At 47.4% G+C, this 27218-nt stretch overlaps 1 protein-coding gene across 6 annotated transcripts in view; it reads right to left on the reverse strand.

Moving 5' to 3' along the window:
- Positions 1-233: 233 nt before the first annotated feature.
- PDE4B (phosphodiesterase 4B) overlaps positions 234-27218 on the reverse strand; it is a 215557-nt gene continuing 188572 nt past the window's right edge. For 4 of the 6 annotated variants that reach the window (XM_037403903.1, XM_037403905.1, XM_037403906.1 and 1 more), the window contains 10 exons: positions 26169-26281; positions 10975-11068; positions 7675-7853; positions 6989-7087; positions 6688-6852; positions 6178-6277; positions 5317-5471; positions 5097-5219; positions 3890-4072; positions 703-1068 (listed from right to left, as the gene is read on the reverse strand). In XM_037403903.1, coding sequence (XP_037259800.1) covers positions 703-1068; positions 3890-4072; positions 5097-5219; positions 5317-5471; positions 6178-6277; positions 6688-6852; positions 6989-7087; positions 7675-7853; positions 10975-11068; positions 26169-26281 — 1577 coding nt within the window. Of the gene's footprint in view, positions 1069-3889; positions 4073-5096; positions 5220-5316; positions 5472-6177; positions 6278-6687; positions 6853-6988; positions 7088-7674; positions 7854-10974; positions 11069-11818; positions 15609-26168; positions 26282-27218 lie in introns of those variants that run through there. The other 2 variants (XM_037403904.1, XM_037403908.1) reach the window with 2 other exon arrangements.

Genomic DNA, 27218 nt, shown 5'->3' on the forward strand with positions numbered 1-27218 from the left:
GCAAGCGAACAGAGATGGTGCACGATGGCATGAAGTGACTTTAAATGGGTCGCCTGGGGTGTTAAGATGACGATTAAAGGTGCGATAATGCAAAAGAGGGTTTCCCTTCTATTTAGTCTGTAAAAGTGATTAACTGCAATAAAGTGACAGGTATTGCCCATGAAAAAAAGGAAGACTGCTTCTTGTAACAGGAAGAATCAAAAAAGTATCTGTCAATTTTGAAACACTTTGCGTTGCTTTTTATACTAAACTCCGTGTATTTAATTAATAGACTCTTGAAAAGACATGAAAGTGTTTACAAAGAAGGCACACAGGTCTGCAGACAGGTGGTCAGGTGGACAGGTTTTATATGGAGAGTTATTAATCAGTAGTTTCTATCAGTCTAACTGGTATAAATTCCAAAACTAACAGTATAAAATCTCTCAGTTGTGTGTCGTTTACTCTTCAGTCATGACCCAAGCCAGCTCCAGGACAGGACAATGCTCTCAGCTGACAAGGCTTAAACCACAATGTAAATCACCTGTTAATTTCCTGAGCAATCATTCACTACACGATCTTTAACCCTGACTCCAATCTCAAGTAGCTGGGAAGATCTTTCAGCCCATGTCAGACACAGGCCTCAGACCCAGGCTGCAGGCTAGCCCGTGAGACTGCCCGCGTGCTCATCAAGTGTTTAAAATCCACCCACACAGCGACAGGACATTATGTGTCGACAGGAGACGTATCTTCTGTCACGATTTCTATGTTCGCCTCCCTCTGTGAATCCTCTTCCCCTGGGTCGGCCACGCAGAGTGTCTTTGTATTGCTGAAGTAGCTGATGCTCTCGCCGTCCTTCTCCGGCCCATCTGAATCCTCCTCCTCCAGCGTCAGTTCAAACTGGAACTTTTCCATCAGACTCTGACAGTCCCTGCCCCGCTCCTCCAGTGGAGGAGATGGGCTCTGAGGTATCATGCTCTGGTACCAGTTCCTGTTGTCCTCCAGCGTATCCAGGATGTCCTGGGCATCGGGCTGCACCAGGTCAGCCCACGTCTCCCAGAGTGGATGGACGATATAGTCAATGAACCCCACCTGAGGAACACAGGAACGCGGCACACTTAAGGCCAGGGAATGACTAGGAGCAGGCTGCCGTCTAAAAAGTTCAGATGCTGTGAATACATGACTTTTACAAGCAAAATACCCACCCCCAGAGCAAGTCCCCAAACCAGCACGGTCTTGATCGCAGACATAATCATCTGATACCCACAGCTGCACCTGCAACGTTGGGCTAGGTTGATGTCTGCAATCAAACCTTGGATGAAAGTTTAACTAAAAGCAGGAGCCAGAGGAAAACTCGGCGACGGAGCTGCCAACCCCATCCCATGCTGCATGCGTGCCTTTAAAGATCCCTGCAGATGCCTGGTCCGGACTAGCCTTGCCCTGCAGGAGTCAGGGTGAGCCATCACTTTGAAGGCAGAACATCCCACCGAGAGATGCTTCTTACCAGCTGTTAGTGCAAGAGAGGCATTTTAGACCATCATTGCCTCTACCCCAACTGCACTGAGAGAGCTTGCTGTGTCTGGGGTCGGACCCGCTGGTGACCATGGACAAGGCTGGTGCGCTGATGGCAACGCCGCCGTGACCCCAGCGGAGGCACACGTGTGGCTGGCAGCTGTGAAAACGCCAGCGCGCCCCAGGCCAGCAGCTGCCCCAACGCCGAATGTCACTGCTCTTACGGAGCCAAGTCTGACCTCTAGGTGTATTTTACCACTGTGCGTAGTTTGTACCTACTCTGAACTCTTTCACGGTCCTGCCTCTCTCTATGAACATTTCAGCATTTCTGCTCTACTCTGCCAAAGCAGGCACCGCGTTTTGCTGCGGAGCTGGCGCTGGTGGAGATTTCCTCTCCTTTCCTTTTGTTTCGGGAAGAGCGCAGAAAGCTGGTCAGCTCATCCCAAGAAGTACTCCTCTCACATGAAGGCGACAGACCGCTGCTGCCCGGCTCCTGGGGACGACATGCCAGCGGTGGGAACAGCAAGGGCTGTGGCCGAGCCCGTCAGCCCTTCCGCCGGCCGGCGCGTAAGCTCTGAGCTAAATCATTTTTCAATTGTCTGACTAAGAGGACGTACGTCCAGGATGGAGAAAGCTGAATAGCCGTAAAGAGGATTGAAATTCTTCTGTCTTGGCAGAACGCGTCCCTTCTCTCCTCGCTCTGCCGGACAACATTTCTGTGCAGCAGGAAAATGGCTCTCAGAGGGGCCAGACTCAACGTGCAGATGTTTGCTTTGGAAATCACACATGCCTCCTTCAGACACAACAGGATGTCAATAGAACCATTAACATTCAATTGTAACATACTGTGGAGGCAGCTTAAACAAAAAGGTGATGAAAATTTCCTGCAGCACATGTTCCGGAGAACTTTTAAAGTGAAAAAAAAAAAATATTCTGTATGGTTAGTTAATGGTTTCACTGCCACCCAAAATGCTCGGGGGCCATACAGCACCAATGGCCTGGGATCGGTCACTTTGTCACCAGGCCACTGTTTTTTTAAACAAACATCCCAAATTATGGAATAGCTGGCCAGACAGCTGACCACCGATCTTCCAATATTTTTGTGATGTAAAGAGGTAACATCTGAAATACTTGCGTACTATTTTCCAATTAATTCCTTGTTTTGCTCCAGAATGGATGTGCCACCTCCCTTCCTCCTTTGCCACTAGCTGGGATTTCAGAGGTAGCCATTTTGTGCAATTCCCATTCTTTTTGCATAGCAAAAATACCATTTTGAAACCTCTGTGAAGTGCGTATGTGAAACAAAAAAATTAATTGGAGCTCACATGCGGAACACATGGGCATTTTCTGGCCAAGCCTGGCCAAAGGATTCATTTCTTGTTAGGTTAACAAATAAGACAGATTTTTCCAACAAAATCACCAAGTGGTTGAGTGAATAATTTTGAAACCACTTGGCTTAGCCGAAGAGGACATTTGGAAATAATTATCATCAATTTTGTTACTTATTCAAGCTGAAAAACCTCAATGATGACTTGCTCAAGTCATTTAAAAACAACAACCAAGACACCACTATATAAAGATTGGAATATGTTTAGACAAACATAAATTACCGACTTTGTTACAGCCTAACTGGGTGAAATTTTACAGCCTGTGCTACACAGGTCAGAACAAAATCTGACCTTGAAACCATTGAATCCATGAATCAGAACTAGAGATGAGCCAATTCATCCAAAAAAAAAAAAAAAAAAAAAAAGGCAGCGCCATCTCCTTTAAGGTTTGTATTGACCTAAGTAAAATATTTCTTTGACTTCACCTGGCACACAGCAGCTCCAGCAGACCCCTAACTTAACTGGCCAGATCACGCTCTGCAAAACTGTTCTGCACGAGGCTCAGTAATGACTGATGGCCAGACCTTTCCAGCATCCTGAAGTGGATCTCAGCTGGGAGAAGCTCCTAACCCTGCAGTTTCAACGGGGCTGGCATTGATGTAAATGTCTAACACGGGGTATGACGTCAGTAGGTTTAGGAGGTGCTAATTAAGGAGGCTGGAGGGCATGAAGGCAGAAGAAACCTGGCAGAAGGAAGGGGAGGAGATCAGAACTGCACTTTTCAAGCCTGGGGAACAAAAGGAAACGAACTCACTCTGGAAACTGGGAGAGAAACAGGGCAAGATGAACATGCATTTGGAAATGAGGAGACACCAAGGGGTACATAAAGGAATCTGAACAGCCTCGCCAGTCTGTATGGGCTTCAGGCACAGCTGGATGTCAGGGTCAATCAGAACCAACCCTCTGAACAGCTGGCTGTTTGCCTAATTGTGCTAGAGAAAGCAGATGAATTTTGTCTCAGTTTTAAAAATACAAGCTTAGGCAGTACGAAAATGCAGCTCATGGCCAATTACCTGCGATTTTTCCACTGACGCTGTGTGTTTGTCGCACATTGGACTGATTTCCATTCCTCTTTCTCGCTCTTTGTCTCCCTGCTGGAAGAACTCCTCCATGATCCTGTCCGTCCACTGCCGGTACAGCTCCAGAGACTTTGTGGGATTACTCAAGTCTGCACAATGTACCATATTTCGGAGAACCTGCAATTACATTAATCAGAAAACTCATAAAATCAAATGCAAAAAAAGAGGATGGTTTCAAGCTGTATCTGCTTGCTTAATTCAGAACATCTAACCACAAGACTCCTCGATTTCCAACAGCCTATAAAAATATTAACATCGTAACATCTCTGTATACGAGACTCGCTGCTATGGTCTGCTCCAGAAGTACAACGGGCTGCATGTTTTTCAGACAACTCGGTACTTAGACGGGGTGCAGTTGTGGCAATGGTAATTACATCATACAGGTTTGTTTTTGAATGCAGGTGCTTCCCACCATTCAAAATTTATTTCCATGCTCTCAGATGGTTAAATGCTCCTACTTTATTAAATGAGTAATATCCCCTCCACGCACACAAAAAATGTGCCTGACTAAGTGTGGTCGCAAGGACTTAAGACAGCAACAGGGTGACCTGTTTTAACATCAGCAGTCTTAAATAAAAATGACGGGAGTTTTCCCATGAGTCTGTTCTAAGAATTTGGCCATCAAAGTGGAGAGAAGATCAGGATGTATCTTGTCCTACTAACTACGTAACCCTGTTCCAGTTCTGCTTTGTCATTTCTGTAAATCAAGGATTATGTTTTAGAGAGAACAGACTGTACATGACTGATGTCTCAGAGTGAGAGCTGCTTTTTGTGTGGAGCCACAAACTAGAATCTTGCACCCCTGCAATGCTACAGCAATCTTACTGTGCTTTTTTGACAGGAGAAACAAATGGGAGAAAGCAGCAAGGGCATTCAGGAGCCCTCAAAAACTCGGCCCTCCAGATTAACTTCAGCAGAATGCGCATGTTCGCCGTTCCATGCTCTAAGGGTTAAATCCCCTTTACCTAAAGGATATGGGACCACCTTGTACCCCTTCATGGTGCAGAACAGAAGAAAATGCTGAAAATTTAGGTCAGTAGCTGCTGTATATGGTCCATTCAAAAGCCAGAGTGCAAACAGGAACATAGTTTCTTCAACCCTCAACCAAACACACAAAATCCAGGAAACTCGGCTGACGTACCTGTATTCTGTCTGTGTAGTTGTCCAGAAGGAGGACTCCTGAACTGGTCACCTTCTTGGTTTCCACCATAGTCTTCAGATCAGCTAACAGACTCATGTGCTTTGACATGTCTGTAGCCAATACCTTTACAGAAGTGAAAACAGGATCTCAGTACAGGCAAGCATACAAAGAAACCAGGGGTTTTGTCTAAGAGGAGGAGCACTGGGTGCATGGGTCATACCATGTCGATCACCATCTTCCTGAGTGTCTGACGCTGTTTCTTGGTCAGGTTCTGGAAGATGTCACAGTGCTCCTCTTGAAGCAGTTTGAAACCCACAGCAAGATGGTGGTTCTCCAAGACAGATTCGTCATTGTACATCAGGGCTAGTTCGGAATCTAGCAAAGCAACACAAGTATGTGACTCCAGCATGTGAAATGTGTGACTTCTAACAGCAAACGCTTGTCCTGGGTACTGAAATGTTTATCTGTATGCAATACATCGGGAAAGGTTTTCTTTTTTTGCTTAATGCATGCCAAGAGCGTGCGGTTTTCTAATCCGAGCACATATGTATATAATATAAACAGCCCTTGCTCGGTTCTAATGAACAAAATAGTACTCAGTTGACTTAGTTACGGGCTTTAGAATCACTGACAACAGAAAGCATGAATCCTGCAAACACACTTTCCAAAAAAGAACAATACCCATATTTTGGAATCAAGTAACATGCTTAGCCTGTTGCAGCAGAACACAGTATGAAACACGGTATTTAGCTTTATCGTTGTCAACAGCAATAGCACTATTTATCTTATAGTAATGATCAATTTTGCACTCAGGACTGGACGAATTATTATGCGTTAGCAAGTAGTCGTATTCACAAGATTCAAGGGCACTTTGCAAATTGCACTACAATAGCTTCCTTTGTTAGGAATTCCATTTTAATTACTGCTTTATTTCAAAATGTCCATCTAGTTTAGTGCACAATATTTTGAGAAAGTAATGCAGCCTGAAAGTTGTAATTTGTGACCGTGCTGTAATGGAAAATGCATTTCCATTAGTTTCCAAGTTTGCAGATGAAGTTATTGTGTTTGAAACAAAACTCACTTGTATTAATAAGAAACTGATTGGAGACCCCAGGGTGATCCACATCATGAATTGCAGCTGCAAAAATTGCAGCAAGAATTTCCAAATCAGTGAAGACGGCCTAGGAAGGAAAAAATGGAATTTGTCAGGCAAATCCTTACGTTTTATCTCTCAACAGTCTGGGACGCTGATTCAGAGAAACAAACTGTGCTTTAAAAATTAGTTTTCTGAGGACAAGACATTACTCAGAAGAAAGGCCTAGAAGCAGCATGTGCTCTTTAAGATGAAAGAGATTACGGGCAAAGGTGCTGCTGAAATTTCGTAACGGTGATTTCCCTGGCAGTAAAGGGAGCCCTCAGAAGAGCAGGCAGCATGCTGCTTTTTGCCAGTTGCGTGCTACCGGTCCTTGACTCAGCTTAAGGTTTTTCTGCTACGTTCACACAGGCAACATGGTGCTTTTATTCTGCCACCCCACCCTGGAACGTGATGACCGCCCAACACAAAGCACTTCGCTCAAACTAGGGAACTCACATCCAGTGCGGGGGTGGAGAGCAGAACATGTGTGGACTGGGCAACATCAGCGGCATGGAGGCTGTTGTGGTAAGCTACATCCGAATGGTAGTGGTCCTCCAGCGTCATCATGTACGTCACAAACGTGTCTGAGGAGATCTTGAAGGTTTTTAGTAGATCTCGCTCCTGTACAATAAATGGTAGAAGCATACACGCATTTATCAAATAAAGTTGTCACACTGTAGAAGGCAACAAACCAGAAAGCAATTAGAAACTAAAATAGTGTTGTAAAAGAAGCAAATTGGATCAGAAGATCACGCACCTGAAATATAGCGTACATAATGCAGGTGAGCGGCCTGTTGTGGGAATACCTTGCAACATTAAATATGTTCAGTCCCCACTTATTTAGATCTTCCAGTTCCTTTTGAAAGGACAAAAACAGAACCGTTACAATATTTTTCAAGACATTTATCACTCTCATGTCTTTTGCATTTTCCAACAGTTTAAACAGATGCAAATTCAATCTTGTGATAAGTGTGTGAGTGCATGAACATGCATACTTAATTAAGTACGCGAAAACAGAGTAACTGTGAAGGGCTGCTGCCAAAGAGCTTGTACAAGCAGATGACATTTCTTTGTGTGGCAGGGGAATTATTTATGATGTGTGTTTCCAGGTAGCAAGAAGAAATGCCCTGACAGAGACGAAGGCCCCACAGCCAGTTTGCTGGATATGGTGTTTGCTCTCCTCTGCATTCATCACATATTTTTTCATTATTTTAGGGGTATTTTCAAGGAATTTATGAACATAGAATATGCTGTTAGGGCCTGGTACCATTAATTAAAGCATTTGTAATGGACACATCACTTCAGAGATACTGACTGCAGGTTTGGTTGTGGTTTTTTTTGGGGGGTGGGGGGTGGCAAGGGAGGGGGACAGGCCAGCCAGCCAGTCCATTCCTGGCTTCCAGATAACTCTAGTTCTCCCAGAACTGCAAGAATCTGTCATACCTTGGCCAGATGGTCTTCCTTTTCTGTTTTCACACCAAATCGTGAAATGCTGGTGTTATTTAAGCTTGAACTATGCATTAATTTTTTCACTCCACTGATCTGTGTCATGAGCTGCTGTTTTTTCTTCTTCTCTCTGTCTTTCTGGGTGGGAGAAGGAATCTCCACATCATTCTGCTTGTCTGTAACAAATAAAGGTGAAATGAGTCAACATGGTTTGCAGGGTGAACACTCATCACGCCACTCAAAATCAGCCCCTTAGCCTTCCTGATTAAGTGGCTCTCCACACCAGTTCAAACCCATGTGTTTCTGCCGGGGGTCTTCTCTAATTTTGGGACCGAACTGAACCAAACCCAAAGCAAACCAGGCACACAACCTCTGTTTGCCCTCTGCAAGACTGAATCTTCCCACTGAACCCTGCTGGGACACGAAGCGCCAGGCTGCTTTCATCACAGCCATTTTCAAGCCGCACTGCTTTGGGACACGGCACGTGTCCAGGAGTTAGCTCTCCATGCCTGAAGGGCCCCAAGTTCTGCTTATGGCTAGATCTCAATTAATTTTGGTTATGTATGTTCAGGAAAATAAAATATATATTCGAGAAACACATTTTTCCTCAATAAAGTATAGAAGCATCGATTTTTGCATTCACTCTACTGATACTTATTAGGGCCAAACTCATCTCCATAGCCCCTGCTCTTAAAACACCAACGCAATTAACAAATCTGTGTCACCGATTCATTCAAGGTTTGCCCTTTACAAACATACACAGACTAACATACAATGCACAGGCTGTATTTCTGTCGTCATGCTCAGAGACAGTAAGAGCATTGGGGCACATTAAGTAGGCACCTCGTGGGGCACAAACTTGGCTGCAGAGCTGTGCTTAAGAAAAAAAATCTATCCGCATATGCTACTTACTGCCTTTGCAACTGATTTATTTGCTGGGTGAAAATGGAGATACAATGGCTCAACTTTCACACTAACCATTTTTTATGAACTTTTAGAAAAGGCTCTTTGCACCTTTGCATCTCTGAGGACCTCCAGAAAAGACTAGGCATCTAGGCACCAGTTACTTTTGCCTTGGTTGAATTAAAATTCTCTGAAATAAGAACTACCAGCGTGTCTGCACCACTGCAATTAAGAAGGAAGCCATTATTCACAGCAATAGTCAAGCTGACATCAACGGGTGTTTCCCCTGTGTGTTTTTGCTGAACAGAAGGACTTTCCTCTACATAATCTCCTTAGCAATGACTAAGGTTAAGGCAGCACAAAATGGACATTCTTGAGCCGAAATCTCTAATTTGTTAAATCATGTTCCCATCGTGGTGGCAGCAGCAACATCCCTCGCCCCTCAGGAAAGGGCATGTGCCGAAAGGTCATCGTGATCCTCCCCATTTACGTGATGTGGCCAACAATAAACCCACTGTTTTCTATCTTTGTCCTTCATCCAGATCCAAAGCTGGCATCCTTGCTCTCGCTGACCAAACGGTGACGGCAGGACTGGCCCCTCTGCAAAGGACGTCACTTCCTCAGCTCATTTAATATGTCAGGAGACTGAATGAAGTCATGTGATCCGGTGCTAGTATCTGTAGGTTATCCCCATTGAACAAACACTGTTTGGACATAAATTAATGTCCTCTCTGCATATTTGTTTGTTTGTTTGTTCAACCTCCTCAGTTATAAGACTCCTGTTATTTTGTGTGTTCAGTTAATTTTAAACCAAGTTTTTTTTTTTTTTTTTTTTTTGGGGGGGGGGAAGTAAATCATAAAAATGTAACAGCCTGACTTCCTAAAAAAAGCTTTAAGAACCTTTTAAAAGCTTTACTAATTTATTTTTAATATGAGCAATCAAGTTGCAGTCTGGCCCAATCTGGAGAGCCTGCACCACTCGGCATTAGCGCAGCACTAAGCGGCCGAGCGGCCCTCAGACTGCCACAAAACGGTGAGGACGTCACCATTACAGAACATGTGAGCAAAAGCAGAATAGGGAGGAACAAGACCATTGTCAAGACCTGCAAAAGGAAATGCAGTTACCTGACCCAGCCTGAGCTCAGGGAATAATACAGCCCTGTTAGCACCAGCAGCAGCTTCAGCTAATTAGTCCCCGCTGAGACACAGACTCGCTAACTCGAGTGTATGTGTGGTTTATCAGTTTTATATCAGGTCCACAGTATCAAGCCACACTGGGTATTTCTGCTGCAGCATATCCTGCTCCAGAGACATACGCCTACTGGCAAAGAACTGATGAACAACAAACTCCCAGAAAATGCCATGGTGTTCATGCTTCCCGGCGCGTTGTGTACGCTCCAGGCTCCTCCAGCTGAAGAAGTGGCCTGCTGGCTGGCAGCTAGGCAGTCTTGTTTCTACTCCCTGTATTAATTCATGTTCTGGATGTTACGATTAAGCTGAGCAATAAGACAGGGCCCATGGATTCCCGCAAAGCAGCTACAGACTTACATGGATTATTAATGATGTGATGTGTCCTAAATGCATGCAGTAGTTCCAGTTGCAACTGGCTACTGAAATCACTTTAAAATCCCTTAATGGAAATAATTGTGTGTCATACATTGAATGCATTCTGGGCCATCATAACCGCAGGGCACGAGTCCCCCACGAGCTCCGGCATCCCACATACATTCAGCATTTGAAGCTGTTGGACTCAGAGATACGTATGTGAGGGTCCTGTGCTAAGCTTCATTTTATATGCCAATGGTCACAAATTCTAAAGCTGCTTGAAAACACAGGAAATTATATTTTTCATAACAAATATATTTTATAAATGCAGAGGATTAATTCACATCAGTAGTCCTACGAGCTCCAACAAACCTAATGAAATGCAAAATATTCTCTTTACCCTTCATTCTCACATCCAGTGCAAAATGAGAAAATACACACAAATATATAAAATGTCCGGGCTGAACCTAAACCCTGTCTCTGAAGGGGAAGATGCAGCTGGATGAGGCAGCAGTTGCAGAGATGAGAGTATGCAGTTGGGCTTGTGTGACTTTGTCCTTTAAGTAAGGTCAACGCAAAAATCAAACATTGCATAACGCAGCTCCCAGTCGCTTAATCCATCTGAACAGCAAAATCTTTTGAATTGAAGAAGGAATTCTTCTGTGGGTGGCCTTATTCAAACACCGTATTATTTTCCTCCCCATGTCCACTTTGGAAGTGAAAAATCAAAACATTTAAATAATGATCTGCCCCAAAGGAAAACTGGGCACAAGCACCTACTGATGGCTATTAGGCTGCCATTAATCGTTATCTTTGAATCACCCGAAAGCTTGGGATGCAACGCCTTACCCAGGAAAGTGTTGGAAATGTACTCAGACACCTGGTTGCCGGAGCGGCTCATCTCAGAGAGGTGTGTCAGCTCCCGGTTCAGCATCCTCTTGAACTGGGAGGGGAAGAGCACAAACACAAAGGTGGCATTTTTCTGAATGTTTTTCCAAATTAATACAGCTTTATCACAAGCAAGTCCACAAACAAGATGTTAAAAGCAAAATTCTGGAGATACCTGGAATGGAGTCAGCGACACATAGTTTCATTTAGATATACTGTTCAGCAGCAGCATCACTAGATATTTCTTTTCAGTACCTTAAACTACAAAATTAATTTCCCCCAAAGATGCATATTAGGTTTTACTGCAACAAAATGAGAAGGTAATGTTTCAGAAAATCTCTGAAAGATCAAATTCTTGTATTGTTTTTAAGTTCCACATCCTATAACCTTCTTTTGTTCTCAATTTTGTAAGTTTGCTCCATTTTGAATTATGCAAGTAAAAAACTGCCTATGTTCAGCACATAACAGAGATATGCCACAAATCTGAAGATCTGCTTGGATCATTACAGTAAAATCCAGGATTCGAGCATTTGTTCACCCAGCTATACAAGCTATGGTCCTCCTAATTTTCTAATCACACATTTTCATTGCTGCATCATTTTACCCCGCAACAGTGAATTCCCAAAGGGGAAAAAAAAATCTACATACATGTATGCTGCATGCACAGTACACACATATGTCTATCTCTTGCCATACAGTACGCACAAATAACCATTTTAAAAGCATGTTTTCCTTATAGAGCTTTTATCCAAGCAGTACAGTACAAAACCCCAGCCATTTATAAGCCTTCAGGATTTAAACCCACCTTAATATAACCCCAAGATACAGATAACAAATAGTTTGCTTCAGGCATTTTGGAAAACTCCACGCCACCGTCCACAAATCCTCACGGAGAAATCGCCGGTCAGACAGGAGAGCTTCCTCGGGCACACCGACACCCCCTTCCCCAGTCAATAAAAAAAATCAGTGTTCATCAAAGCCAGAGATCCCCCAACGCCCGGCAGTTGCTAATCCCAGACAAAGCCAAGCTTGGCACAGCATCTTTGCAGAGGGCTGAACGTGGGTGTATTTGCTCGCAGGAGAGAATAATGAAATCAGGGATTGCACGAAAAAACGAGAACTAATCCAAATGTATTCAGCTGGATGGCTGGAAGCACTTATGAATTATGAATTGTCCTGGTTGCTTAGTTGGCTGAAGGGGGTCCCCACTCCACATCAGCTTTGCTCAGCTGAACTGTACAGCAAAAAAATGATGCTGGTTTCTGCGGGCTTGCCAGCTTTAGTAACACAGCCATCTTTTTAGAAGGAAGATTAAAATGGAGGAAGCTCTGTGCATATTTAAATAAGTCAAAAGTAGGCAGCAGCCTCTTCTCCATTTCTGCTTTGTTTTAATCCTCTTCATTACAGAGGATTTTCAAAGCAAGTATTCACAGATGGATTTTTAAAAGCATAATTTTTCACATTTTCCATGTGATCATACGTTTTTCCCCCTACATGGTAAATGGCAAAATGCAGCAATGTAGCAAAATGTACCTTTGCCAACTGGAACTATTTCTCAGGTAAAAGGTATAAGCTAATAATAACCTTAAATCTGTAAGGTCAGCCTGCAATTAATAAATTCTTTTTTACAATATATTCACAATCCCAATTGCAAGATTTAATCATTATTGTAATTTATTTTAAGCTGAAATGCAACCACTTTACTAGGAAGCTGTAGCTGTCCTTTTAGCATCAAATCAGAAGAAAAGCACATTGTCCTGGGTCTGACAGAGATCACAGCAAGGAGTCACCGCCGATGTGCTGCACTCGCCCTGCTTTAGGATGTCCTTGGTGATTGCTAGCTGTAACACACTGCACGACAGCGGCCAGCACGCCAAAAATAAAAGTGCAATCTCTGGTCTAAAATTATTTACTTCCTCCAATTGCCTTCATTAAATGTTATCTATCAGCCTCGCTTGCATGACATCATGAGGCTTCCTCGTGTGCTCTGGGACGTGTGGGACATGTGGGGCACCGGGGCAGCCTGTGCTGCATTGCACCCCTGTCCCCACTGCAAGAGCCCGCACGCAGGGAGAGGCAGAACCCGCACACAGCCCGTGCAGAGCTCCCCACTTGCTGGACCAGCACTGAGCACCACAAAAATCACGCCTCACTGGCCAGGCATGGCTCCAGCTTCTGCTCAGCACCGTCCAGATGGAACTGCCGCTCAGCCTTTTGGCCATAAGAACCACACGGTGCAAATGAAGTTGCAAACCCACCTCCTTCTCTCCTTGAATTTATGATTATCAGAGGTGGAAAGCTGATGTCACCTCCCTTTGAGCACGTGGCTGTCTGCGTAGATCAAAGATGGGGTGCCATCTGCTCGGATTCTGCCACCACCATCTCTGCTGCTTTCTCTTGCAGGAGCCTGCCTTGTCCTAGTGTGACTGTCACACAGAGAGGCCTCGTTTGCCAGGTTACTCAACCAGTTTAAATACTGCCTCATGGGATGCAGGTGGGAGCAAGATGTGAAAGACGGTATCTCGTGGGATACGGCCAGGAGCAGGATGTGAAAGATGCTGGCTGCCCAGGAGAGCATCCCACAGCGCTGGGTCATGGACACGGGCTTTGGCTCATGGGGTCTCCAGTAAACTTTGTGTCAACCAAGAGGGACAAAAGCCTTTTTGAAACTCCTAAGAGAAACCTTAGTGACGGAGAACGAGTGGCAGCGAGAATGAAAACCAAGTAAGAGAAAGCCTGTGGGAGGAGAGGAGGTCTCTGACCCTATCAATTCCTCACAGTGACGTATTTTCGCTGGTCACAAGCACCAGCCACCGACACATGAGCACTCCCACAGACTTACAGCAAAGCATGTGCTGAAACATTTCTCTGGATCGAGGCCTTTATCTTTACAAGGAAAACACCATAATCAGATGATCACACAAACAACTTTTAAGCAACGTTGAATCTGTCTGGTTTTCTGTACAATTGCCCCTTTCAGACTAATAATTCCAAGCAGTGGACAAACATCAGAAAAAATTGCCTTTACCTCACAATTGGCTGCCTTTTCACAGCGGCACCAAGCAATTAAATGGCCTCCACAAGGTCACCTAAGCCATCTGCAGTAGAGATGAGGGCAGATAGAAGACCTTGGGTTTCTCATATCTGATCTTTAACCAGGAATCTGTTCCCTTCACCTCCTCCAACAGCCTTAATCTTGCTCACTTTTCCTGACTTTTAATCAGCAACCTTTTATAAACGAAGACAGCAGTATTAGAGCACTGCTAAAAGGACTACCGGGGCCAGACCCAGCCGAGACACCACCCACAGCCCGAGACACCACCCACAGCGCTGTAAGAATACCCACGTGCTTTGCAAAGTTTATTGCAAATTACCATCTGAATGATGCTGGCACCTAAGCAGTATTTACTTAATAACACTATACCCTTTTAAAATGAACAGAGTTCAGCATGGACCAACGCATGCTGATGGTGCACTCGGCAATCACAGTGTCTCTGCTGCTCGTGGGGGGCATTTGGGATTTTTCCTGAGCTTCCCTTGATGTCAGGATGCTCTGCAGTGACACAGCTTCCTCTGAACTGCTTTTGCCATTTGCCTGCGGCGCCTGCGGGGAGAAAGCGCGTTTGCTGCCTCTCTGCACAGATCAATGACTGATGTCATGTGCAAACCTCTGTAAGATCCCTTCATTAAATCGATTTGACAGCAAAGGGTAAAACAAACAGATTGCACGCTAGCAATGAGAAAATACCAACTGCTCTGCCATTAAGCAAACAGAAGTGGTGCTGCTTTAAAAAGCTCGTGCATGAGCACAGCATGGCCCTCAGCTCGGCAATTACAATAATGCGTATCAGGAACATGTGGACATGTGCTGTTATTTTCATAATTAATAATCATCTTGGTGCCTTTTACAAAGGAAATAAGCACCGATAACCTCACTGTACAGATGGGAACTGAGGCACACACAGAATATGCGCGTGCACACAGGAGGATGTACACGGGAGGGGATGCCCACCCCAGAAAGAAGCAAAATCAGGAAAAGGGCTTGAGGGTCCCTGCTCTCTACCCAGAACTCCAATCACAGGACCGTGCAGTTAACACATTCAGCTGATGAAAAGAGTGCAGATAACATAAATAAGATGAAGCCCCAGCCAAAAATTTTAATAACCAAATACACATGGTGGTACAGCTGACCTTCCCAGCAAGTCGCAGAGGTCTAAAACCATCTGGAGCGCTGTGCGAGAAAAAGCCAGTGCATTGCATGGAGTTTTCCTGTTTTGCATGCTCTGAAGTAACTGCAGAAGTCATCTGAACCAAATTAAGTCTCCCAGAAATTGAATCATTCTTTGATTACCAGCAGTGACCCTTTTTCATGTATTCTCTGGTAGAGGGAATCACAGTTTCTTTCCAGCTTTCCAGTCGTGTGTGCGTGCGGCAATTTCCTTGATTACTGTTGGGAAAGTTCACTCATAGTTCCCCTCTTGGCTGCCCACACTGCACCCTTGCTGCTCATGTTCCCTCTGCACCGGCAGCTGCACTATTTGCTTTGCAAGGACATGACCATGGGAGCTCAGCAGGCGTGCAGCGGCATCAGCATCAGCACTGAGCGCGGCAGCTCCCTCCCTCCCTTGGCAGCCGGCCCTCCACCCCATCCTAACCAAAAGCTCTGTGTGCGAGGCCTGCCTGCCTTCATTTGTGTGAGAGACAGAAAATTTGGCCTGTCGTAGATTAGGCCAAACATCTGCCAGACTGAGGAGCCCCATCACGCTGGGAGCGCGCCGGCAGAGGGGCCACCCTGTGCCACACGGGGCGGCGTCCAGGGCAGCACCCAGCCACACGTGGGACATCTCCCCAGTGCTTCAGTGGGCAAAGTCCCACCTTTCCGGCTCTTCATGGAAGAAACAACTCTTCTTCCTTTCCTAGGAAGGTTAGGGAGAGCCACACCGCGGCACACACAGCTCTTGGCCTTTCCAGCCCCACACCAGCTCCAGCGATAGTCCTGCTGTTATTCCCATTCCTACTCCCCTTTAGAGCAGGCATGAGAGGTGTTCCTGGTGCTTTACAGGGAGACTAAAGACAGGAGGATGTATCTGCTGCTGATGTAAATCCTTTGAAGTCGATGTATACCAGCTGGGGTTCCCTGAGGCCAAGAGTCCTTATGCAAAGAGGCTGCTTAAAAAAGTTTTAGTCATTTGCAGGAGCTGAGGGCAATTTCAAGATAAAAGAGCTGCTGAGATGCTGTGGGGCTCCAGCCTGCCCGGAGTACCTAGGGAGAGTGGGGTCCCACCCCACACTTTGATGGAGGAATCTCGGTGCAGATCTCCAGTGTGTAAAAATGTTTATAAACTCCGTTCCCCGCGACCCACCCTTCTGACGCAAACATTACATCCCTCACTCTTCCACCACTCCTAGGCTCCTAGAAATCCTTAGAACAAAAGGATTTGTGGTACGATTGTTACTTTCGCCTTTGATTTCCACGCAAAGGCTGCTGGGCTGAATCCTTCTCAGCTTAATTGCCTGGGTAAATTACTGCAGGTCCAGAGGCGCAATTAAACTTTGGTGTAACTCCACTCGTTTCAACAGCTCTTCTCCTGGGAATAACTGGATGCCCAGCACTGGGAGCTGGGAAGAGCTGACACTCACCTGCCTGTGTGACGGAGCAGGAACGAGAGTCCAGCCGGAAATTATTTACACACAGGAGGGAAATTACTCATCCGTGTATACAGCAACCAGGTCAAACAGCAAATGTGTAATGCTTTTGTCTGGACCTCTGGTCGCTCTAAGAGAAGAGATGTCACACTCATGTGCTAATGCAGGTTTGTAAAAAAATCAGATTAGTCTCATTGCCTGTGTTTCAGAAGTTAGAATGAGTATTTCCAAATACCTAGCCCTCTCTTCCTGACACGGACAGCTCATTCCTGTATTGCACAGAGACACCTACCCCTCAGGCAGACAAAATTCCCGGAGCTGGGATTTTGCCTGAGCAGTGGCAGAGCCAGGCTCACCGTGTGCGCTCCTGGGTGCCCCGGGACAGGGGTCAGACCCAAACCTGGGCACCCCCTGCTCGCTCCTGAGGCAGGGCAGGGAAGCTGATCTCTGGCACACAAGTGCCTTGTAAGGTCATTTTTCATTGCTGTTTTTTCCTCAAAACCTGCTGGTTTTGGAGTGCTGGAGCATTTCTTTTGTTGCTTCTTAAAACATCTGCAAATGAGTTAAAATTCTTTAATTTATAGAAGCCGTAACTCATTCATTTGTCTGTGCTTTCCTGATGTTACACCACTTACAGAAAGGGCTATATCAAACAAATTTGCAGCTGTCCTTGTTACACCGTAATTTCTATCAACTTTCCTTTTGAAGCACTCACACCAAGGATGACGGGAAGGTGCATTTAAATGTTTAAAGAAAAAAAATGAGCCCACTTCGCAGTAATCATTACTAAAGGGAGGAAAGTTTTCAGACGCATTTCAATGCCTGAAGAAAAGTGGAATGGCTGCAGTCAACTATCAGTCATTAAAAAAATCAAATGCTTTTGCAACTCTTTCTAGTCCTTGTTTCCTAAAACAATATATTTTTTAATGTGCTAGAAACTATTTTTAATGAGATACAAAGTACTATTTGTTTTTGGGGGTTTTTTTGTTTTCCCTTCAGCTTATTTTTTAAACCAAAAAGTAAACACACGGTTATGAAATCTCCAATTTCACATCAAAGGAGAGTTGATTTATATGTATGTTCAAAGGAAGACTTTAAAGGAGTAACATCATGACCAACTTGTTGGCCTTATGTTATTAAAATAATTTTAAATTCCACAATGTAAATGTTGATAAATAAATAGCATGTTGCCATAAATCAGCATGTGGCTGCTCATGAAAGCAGTAACATATATCTGATGTAGACAGAACAATATTCAGGTTTTACCCATGAAGTTTAGCATTTCTGAAAGCAGCCAGCAGAACCTCCCTTGGGTGGGACGTATTTACGCAACACGGGGCTTAAGAAGTGATGAAGTGGAACCTGAAGCAGGAGTGTTAGCACCGGTAGGTTTCCAGCTCATTTCCAGAGACCTGAAATATGCAAATGGCATTAAAATGCCAGAAAGGAAAAACTCCCAATAGGATCCTGCCCGAGGAAAGCACTGTGAATTAGCACTGCCTAGAAACAATACTGAATCTCCTTAGTTAAAAGCAGGCTTGGGGCATGTTACTCACTTGCTGGGAACTGGTAAGGCAGAAGAAAAAACCCCTCCGCCCGATGCTGGCGAATTGGTAAGGTCGTAGAGAAACCACCCCATTTACTTTCCTGAAAATGAATGTGTCATGTGTAAGGTGTGCCTGCCTGAGTTTTTGTTGGCACACGAAGAAAATGCCTGCCATACCCTGCAGGGCCAAATCCGCTTACCACCTCCTCCATCGGGCAGTCCGGAGGCACCCAGTGCTGATGGATTCACTTCGCGGTGTATCCAATAGCACTGTGTCTGGTACCCAGCAGCCCTCGGTTCAGCTTTACATTTGTTGTTTGGGTTGACATGAAATAGCAAGACTGAGGGAATGTAAGATTTCACGCTGCGTGGTGTGACAGAGCACATATTGTGTGGTCTCCTCAGGTGGAAAAACCACAGCAGGGGGTATGGCCCAGTCTGCAGCGCGATCTGAAGCTCCTTTGGTTCCTTTGGCAGAAGCACAGGTTGATTTCTGCTCCATCCAAAATGCTCTTCCTACACTTAAGAACAGGTCTCTTGTAGCCAATTAATACACGCAACCACAACCGGAGCCTGCGTGTCAACTTACTCGATTTTGTAAGGATTTCCTCACCAGTAAGTACCAAACTGCACATGGCAAGAGCTCGCAACCACACGAAAGCTGAGCAGCGATCCCTCAGGAACTGTACTCTCTTCTTCATCACTGAAAGGTACATTTTGTAACATAAAACAAATTACACTGTAAGGAGGAAGGACCACACCGATGGCACATTGCAGGCAAGGGGTAACTCCTGAGACTAGTACCACCTTTTCCAGAGCAGCTGACACAGCGTGGTCAGTCTTCATACCACGTTTTCAGCCCAGCACTGGTTGTATTTTTCACTTGAACGAGAGGTGAGCAAAGAAAACCAGCAAAAAGGAAAAACATTTGTTCTGCAAAATCATTTTTATAGAGTTTTACCAGGTGGAAAAATGTTTGCCATGTTAAGTGCAAAAGGAAAATCAGGAAGAAGAGATGATGAGTACCAGCCTGAGCTGAAGGCTAGGAAGCAACAGCAAAATTAAAACCTACAGCAGCTTGTTTGTTGACATAAAGTTGATTAAAGAAAGACCTGATGCAGCTGACAACATCTGTGGCCTCAAGAGCAGATAGCGCTCCAGAAGGCTGCAGATCTCAAACCAAAATCTTCTGTCAGTCACACCCATGCAAACCACACTGCTGCCAAATGACTACGCAAGGAGAGCCCACAAACCCGCGAGCCTCCCCAGCCGCTCGTCCCTGCCAGGGCAGGCAGGCAGCAGGCAGAGGCAGCCCTGCTCCCGGGGAGCTCGGGGCTGCGCATAAGGAGATGCTGGCCATTCAGATGAAATATGCCTGGATTATACTCTCAATCTTCAGGAGAAAAAAAAAGAGAAAAAACCAAACATCTGAGAGGGAAGAGCATTTGTCATTTAACAAAGAGAGCAATGCAATTAAACATGGGATTTTGTTAATCGTGTGAAGCAGCAATTTAAATTTAATTTAAATTTGAGTCAGGCTCTGCAGTCATCATTTAAGCAAATCCAGCTGGGGTTTTACCTGAGTAGGAGAACAGGCTCTGGAAAATTCAAATAACTTTGTGCCCTGAGATGACTCTTCCATGATGCCCGTGATGAGGAAAAACTCCGGCAACTTTTAATTGACAGAAGTCTGTATGCTTCAGAAAACACAGGATAAAGAGCAAGTCCTAGGAAGAAGTCAGTGTAGCTCTACAAGACGGTATCCCCCCAGAAAACATGGCAGTTGGTCCTGCCAAAATGAAAATGAGGCTAACGCAAGCACCAAAACCATACGGAAGGCACTAATTAATGTAAATATATTTAAATGAAAAGTCCTTCTCACACAGAGATAGGCAAATTATTTGCAGAATAATTTTTATGTGGCGTTTGCCCAGCTGTGCTAAACCAGCAGCAAGGTGAGGCACTTCTTGTTTGTTTGCTTTAAACACAGGGCAAAGGCTTTAATCAGAGGAATCTCTCCCTCTAAGAGCTCTGACGGATGAGCCTTCAAACCAGTACATCTCCACAACATGTTCTGGCTTTGATAACGCAACATCTTTCAATTAAGTTTCACTTAGCGCAAGTATTTTGATCCCCAGCCGCCCCACCGAGAGCAGTTGCTCTGCAACTGGGTAAAAAACAAAGAGTTCGGAGTAAGGCTGTGCAAACTGCCCTGGTCCACAAAATCGGGTCAGGATTGGGACTGCTCCAAGGATTAAAGCCTACTCTGCAATCCTTCACAGCTCACCCTCATCTAAGTGATGCTTCTCCTCCGAGATTTCATGCTCATTCTCCGGTATCCTCACTTCACTTCCAGATAGGTCACTGCTCTGAACAGTTAGTCACTCTCTAGTCCTGCCCTCAAATCATGATTCATTTTGAACCTGCCTTTGAGCTATTATTTATTTAAGCCCCACCCTAATGTGTTATAACGTAAAAGTCTGAGAATGCAGAACTTTTAAAACACATCGCATCCCAGCACAAGCAGAAATCTTTAAAGGACATGTTAGAAGGTCCTGGGCACTGTCACGTCCCAGAGGATGGCAGCTCCACAGAAGGGCTCCCAGGAGGATGGATTTGAACCAACATTCAAACCAAAGTCTTCTTATCTGCTGTGGCTATCTAGACGTGCTGGTCCTGGGATCTCCCTCGTATGGGCTTTTCCCACCCGTTTACCACAACAGTCCCAGCAGGTGAGGATGCATCTGCCGCTCAGAGTCACTGTGCTCTAGGAGGCACCTCAAACAGTGGCACTGGCTCCCGATGCTGGACACTTCTCCCAGTGGTGCAGCTTTCCAGTACTTAAACATTTGAATCAGTTTGACTAAGACGTTCAGAAACTGGCAGCCCAGAGGGCTCACAAGACCAGAATATTATATTGTTAAATAACCCACATACGGCCCCACTATTCCACCCCACTCTTATGACATATCTGATATAGTCAGAATGATTTATTTTAGAGGCCAAAGAGCAAGGGAGGAGGAACAGGATGGATACAGAGATAGCTACCCCATAAGTCCATTTATGATAGTGATGAGAACTGATACACAGGAGTTGACTCGGACCCATCTCCGCAAGTCTTGAACATCCATGAGGAGCTCTGAGGGGTTTTACAGCCTGGGGCAGAGCCACTGCCCAGAGCCGGCTCCTCCTCACTCAGCAGGCTTCACTGGAACCTTGCGCTCTCCACTCCCAAGTGGCTCTGTTAAAAAACCTGGCTCCTGCATCACCCATAGCTTTGCCTTAAGAAAAAGACTGCCCTGTCCTCTAGCACAAGGACATCCTCAACACAAACGAAAAGCCATCAGATAAAACCAAGATGGAGTGAATATTCCCAACCTCAGATATAAACAGCTCCTACCGCAGTTCTCACCGAGCACAACGATCGCCTAGCATCCTGCTCTGCAGACAGCAGCTGTACGTCTAAGAAACAGTTAACCGCTGCTGAACACGCCGACGTCAAACCTGACACGGGCAACGTGTTAGGGCTCTGCAGGGACTGAAGCAGAGCGATGCCAAGGGCTGCTCTGACCAGCCTGCCACACTCCAGAGAGCTGGGTAGCAGATCCCGGTTTCCATAACGTAAGTCCCTGGGCGAGGGGAATACCGGCGTGCGGCTGGGGAACCGCGTGCGGAGCTCAGTGATTCATCCCGGCTTGTAAAAACAGGAGACGTGGAAGTCTCTTTGTTTGCTGGCTGCTGCACAAGCGAACAAGCCCCTCTTTGTGCGGCACTCGGCTATTTTAAAGCGCATTAAACAAAGGAAGTTACAGCAAAAGCAAGCAAAAGACTAAACAGGTCGGCACCACTTAAGGGAAACATCACGTCCAAAGGGGATGAGACGGAGGGCTGGTGGGCTGGCAGAAGACAGGCGAGCGGGCGCGGAGGCTGTGCAGCCCAGCACATACGCTGCTGGCACTTGGCCCTGTGCCGTGCTCAACCTCTACCACTGACCCCAGGAGTTTACATTAGTGTCCAGATGTTTATTTAGCCACTGCCTCCTGAAAGCTAGGTGCGGCCTTGCTCCTCTTTTCTGACTGAAATGCCCTTTGAAATACAAGCAAAATGAAATCAGTTATGTTTATCTTAGTGGCTTCTGGCTCACAAGCAACCAAGATAGGAGTGCGAAGCCCTGACGTGCTGCTGCCCTGAGCCACTGGCTGGAAACGGCCTTGGGTGGCAAGATTTGAGTTGCATCATTCAGCACTTGGGAGTAACGGAGATGGCTTTAAGAGCTGACATGAGAAACTAAAGATTTACTCTGCAGTGTCTGCAGCTGCATGAGCAGTGCTGGCGGGGACAGGTCCCCCAGGGAACAGTCCGGAGAGAGCAGCGGGTTTCAAAAGTGTCAAGAGCACAAGGCAGGCACCCTGATGACACCACCTCTGTCAAAATCAGAATATCCTCACAGAGCACAAACGACATCACCTGTCCATTTACTTACTTGACAGACTGCAAAAAGCTCTAAATAAGACTGGTCTGCTTTAAGGAGATGGAAAGGTACTGCTTGGGCCCATTCAGATATATCTGTTTTAGGCACAGTCTGGGCTGTATACTGCACAGCCAGGAATCAAACGTCTTCTCCATCCCTAAATGCTTGGAGCTGGCAAGACCAGCATTTCAGCTGGGAAAAATACTTGCTCCTTTTTAAGATTCAGGAGATGCACCGAGTGTGTCCTTCTCAAGATCCCAAATGCTAGGCTAGGTAGTAGAGCCGAGGGGGTCCTGCACTTCCATCCGCAGGACAAGCGAGGCTGCGCACAGCTGCCTAATGCCAAATGCAACATTACAGGGTGGCCACCAAGAGAGAATATACCCCCTCTTTATCAGCAGGCCCATGACTCACAAATCCTTCTGAGACACAGCAGCTGTCTGAGCTGGAAGTTGGACAGGGTGATAAATGCAAGCAAAAAAAAAGAATATATATGTTACAATAATGTAAATATGTGGTCTGCTTCTTCAGGCAACACTGAGTGCCTACAGAGCTTTTTGCAGGTAATTTCGTTTCACTGCACAGCTGCAGTGCCATACTCTCCTCACAGCAAAAGGTTAGTATTAATGTTAGGAAAATAAATCCCCTTCGTATTGGTTGCATTCCCTGCAACCAGGTAGTTTTCCAGATAACTTTCTAAATTAGAGAGAAAAAAACTAAGGGCACTGTGCACGGTCAGTTGTTCTGCAGCAAAAGCTTGGAGCTGGAGCAGCAAGGGATTTGGGCTGGCCTGCAGATCAGGCACTGCTCTGGTAATGCAGCAGGACTCACAGATACCGACAACACACAGGGGAAACAGTTTCCCCTTTGCCAGTTTTACGTCCAATCCCTGCTCCTGGGACCGTAGTGTCCCACCGTGCAAGCAGCAGTGCTTCCCTGGCTCACACTGATGTCAGTGCAATCAGACTCGTTAGCTCACAGTAAGATTAGCTGCTCATTTCCTCACTTCTCCTGTAATTAACTCACATCTTAAAAACGTATATGCACATGTTTTAACTGATGTTTTCCGAAAACCATCAGCTTAAAGCCAGGATGCTGTCCTGCATGGTGTTTCCCCCCAGCAATTCCTTTTTGTTGCAGGACTTCTGAGAATCACCCTGCGAACACGTATGCCGAGATCCTCCCTCTCTCTCTGCTGTTGTTGCAACTCTGGGTTTTCTAAACTACGTCTGTCAGGAAGGAGACAGGAAATTCGAGTCACACTTGCAACAGCTGTGCCATGCCTACTATCAGTCTCAAATGACGTAGTTTGGCTTGGGTGGCGCGGGGCCAGGAACTCGGCGAGAGCGGAGGTCAGGAAGATAGGTCACTGTTTATACTGCTCTTGCACTTGGGAGCATGCTGAGTCTATTTGCTTTCTTCCTATCTATACTGTTTCTCTTTCCGTTTTTCTTTAATAATGTGGAGCCCAAGCATCCTGTTTTCAAAACATCTGACTGTTTTTCTATTTACCGGTGACAAATTTAAATGCCGTTGACCAAAGCTGGCAGTTGAGTGGGATACTTGGTGAAGGGAAAAACCTTACCAATTAAGGACCGTCGCAGCCTCCTCCTAAAGATGCACGTCTCTAAACCAAGGGCTTCTTGCTCTGCAAGATCACTCTGCAGACTGTACGTCTGCCACCAAAACCCAAAAGCCACAAACCCCCAAATTAATTTATGTCAATATTTAGTGCTGATGAGGCAAGGAAAGTGAGGTGTGAGGCCATTTAATGTTCTTCTTTCGCAGATGAAAATGATACTGGAAGTTGACCAAAAAACGCAGACATTTCAGAAAATGGTTATGAAAGAACAAAGTTTCAGGAACCTTTTGCTCAGCCCAGCTGCAAGCCATCTGCACACAGAGAGATCACAACTTTTAATTACTACAACAAGCAATTTAGTTAAAGTCTTTCACCTTCACGAGTCTGGTTTGGCAGTCAGAAAAAAAAAAAAAGAATCTCAAAGTTAAGGGTATCAGTGTCCACATTGGAGGTGCAGCCCTCTGCAGCCTAAACCTTTCTCAGCTTTCACCCTGGGTTCCCTCAATACAAACAAACAAACAAAAAATATTCTTTCTTGAAAGCTTGGTCTATAAAACTTTTATTGCTTCCTTTGGCCCCGCACGTTGTGGTAATCGCTAACAGAGGAGGAAGCCGAAATAATAGGATTTCTCTGCTCAACGTTTTTCATAAAATCAGTTTATGATTCAGCATTTCTGATTTCATTAATTTCCACTTAGGAAAGAACCCAACAACAACATGGGGTTTGTGCATTACAACTGGGAACCGGGTTTCACCGTGGCAGCGGGTCAGAGCCAGGGATGCAGCAGACACAGCCCGAATCCCAACGACGGAGCAAGCTCAGTCTGGGACTGCAGAGCTGCTCCATCAGACAAGGCACGGTTGTAAACACTGCATTAAAGCCTGGGTGAGAGAAAGCTGAGCTGGAAAAGCCAAGGGATGGGGAGCAGCCAGGCTGTCCCGGAGGTGCGAAGGCTGCGCTGGCAGCCAAGCGGTGCCGCGGGGCAGGGAGCGCCGCCACCCCGCACAGCGCCCGGCAGCCAGGCTCCTGCCCGGGGGGATGCTGCAGCCACAGCCTGGCGTTCGGCTGGGCAGGACGGAGCTGGGGAGCCCGGCTCCAGCACGGGGAGGGGGCAGGCAGGAACAGCAGCTTCTGAAAGTCGCACACAAGGGTTCAGACCTCGCATTTCGCCTTTCCTCTCTGCTGCTTCTCGGTGCGCTCCTGGGACTCTGCTCTCCCTCGCGCTCCTCTTAGCACAATGTACTTTTCTGGCTTTATATTACTTACTTATACTTACTCTCTCTAAATTAGAGAGAAAATACCTGACTCCTCGCAGTAGAACTCAAAACTCCCCTTTCATTACAAATTTAAAAAACCCACCCAAACCCCAAAGGAGCCAAGGTCCCGGGAGGCGGGCGAGCAGCTCCCCCGGGAGCCGATTCCCTGTGCGGGATCTCTGCCGGGAGCCGATTCCCTGTGCGGGATCCCTGCCCTCGCTCCCTGCCCGCGCGGGCGAGCGGTGCGGAGCCAGCCCACCGCTGGGGACACACGGGGCGCCCACCGACGGGCACAACAGCGACCAACAACGCACCGCAACGCTTAGAGCTTACCGCTATTACGGACAGGCAGCAATGAAGATAATTGACTTCTGAAGTGATAATTTGTTAAATGCGGGCGTTTGCCCGCTGTGCCTGGAAACATCGGTGCCGAAGGGACGGGCGCCGGGCGCCTCGGACCGAGCGGAGCGGGGCCGGCGTGTGCGCGGCGGGCGCTGCTGGGACCCGCGGGGCACCCGCACCCCCGGCCCAGCGCCGAACTGCGCGTTCCCTCCTGCACAGCCGGGATGCAGGCGGCCGTGCCCCGCACCGCGCCCCGCACCGCCCGCCGCCCGGCTCCGCACCGTGCCCCGCACCCCCCGCGCCCGGCTCACCTTGTTGGATGCCATCTCGCTGACGGAGCGGTAGGTCTGGATGGTCTCCAGCTGATCCAGGCACCAGTCGAGCTCCTCCAGCGTCTCCATGGCCAGCTTCTGGTAGGGCTCCTCTGCGAAGAGGCAGACGGACATGTAGTCGGGCTGGCGCGGCGGCAGCCTCTCCATGCCGGGGCCGCCCGAGCCGCCGCCAGCGCCGCCGGAGGTGCCGCACCGCTCCCTCATCATGCGGCCGCCGCTGCGCTCCCCTCGCCGCCGGCGAGCAAATCCCCGCCCGCCGCTGGCAGCCGGCACAGCCCCGGCCCCGGCCGCCCGCCCCGGCCCGCCCCGGCCCGGCCCCGCAGCCCGCCCCTGCCCCCGCGGCACGGGGCACCGGGCGCCCCCGAGCAGGGCCGGGCTGCGGGACCGCCGGCTACCCGCCGGCCCCCGGCCCCTGCGCCCCCCCGGCCCTGCCCCCCAGCCCTGCCTGCCCCCGCACCACCAGCCCACTCCCCATCCCCGCCAGCTCTGCCTGCTCCTGCTCCATGGGCCCACTCCCCATCCCCACCTGCCCCTGTGCCCCACCAGCCCTGCCTGCTCCTGCATCCCCCGCCCACTCTCCATCCCCCCCAGCCCTGTCTGCTCCTGCTCCCCCGGCCCACTTCCCCATCCCCACCAGCCCTGCCTGCCTCTGTGCCCCGACCCCGCTCTGCTGCCCCACCAGCCCTGCTCCCCAGCCCTGCCTGCTCCTGCGCCCCTCCAGCCCTGCTCCTTCACCCCTGCCTGATCCCGCTCCCCTCCCCAGCTCCCACCTGGTCCAGCTCCCTGCCAATCCCTACTCCCTGCCAGCCCCTAGCTCTGCTGGCGTGTTCCCTGTGGCCTTGACCACATCACCAGCGCTGCGTCCCACTGGTCCCACTCCCCAGTGCCATGTGCCTGTGCTCCCCAGCAGGCCCTGCACCCCAGCCTTGCCAGCCCTGCTCCCCAAGCCTGCTGGCCCCTGCTCCCACCAAGCTCTGCTCCTTGACCCTGTCAGCAGGACAATGCGCTCCTGAGCGGCTCTCAGTGTAA

The sequence above is a fragment of the Falco rusticolus genome, chromosome 11 (genome assembly GCF_015220075.1).
Source record: "Falco rusticolus isolate bFalRus1 chromosome 11, bFalRus1.pri, whole genome shotgun sequence".
Lineage (NCBI taxonomy): Eukaryota > Metazoa > Chordata > Aves > Falconiformes > Falconidae > Falco > Falco rusticolus.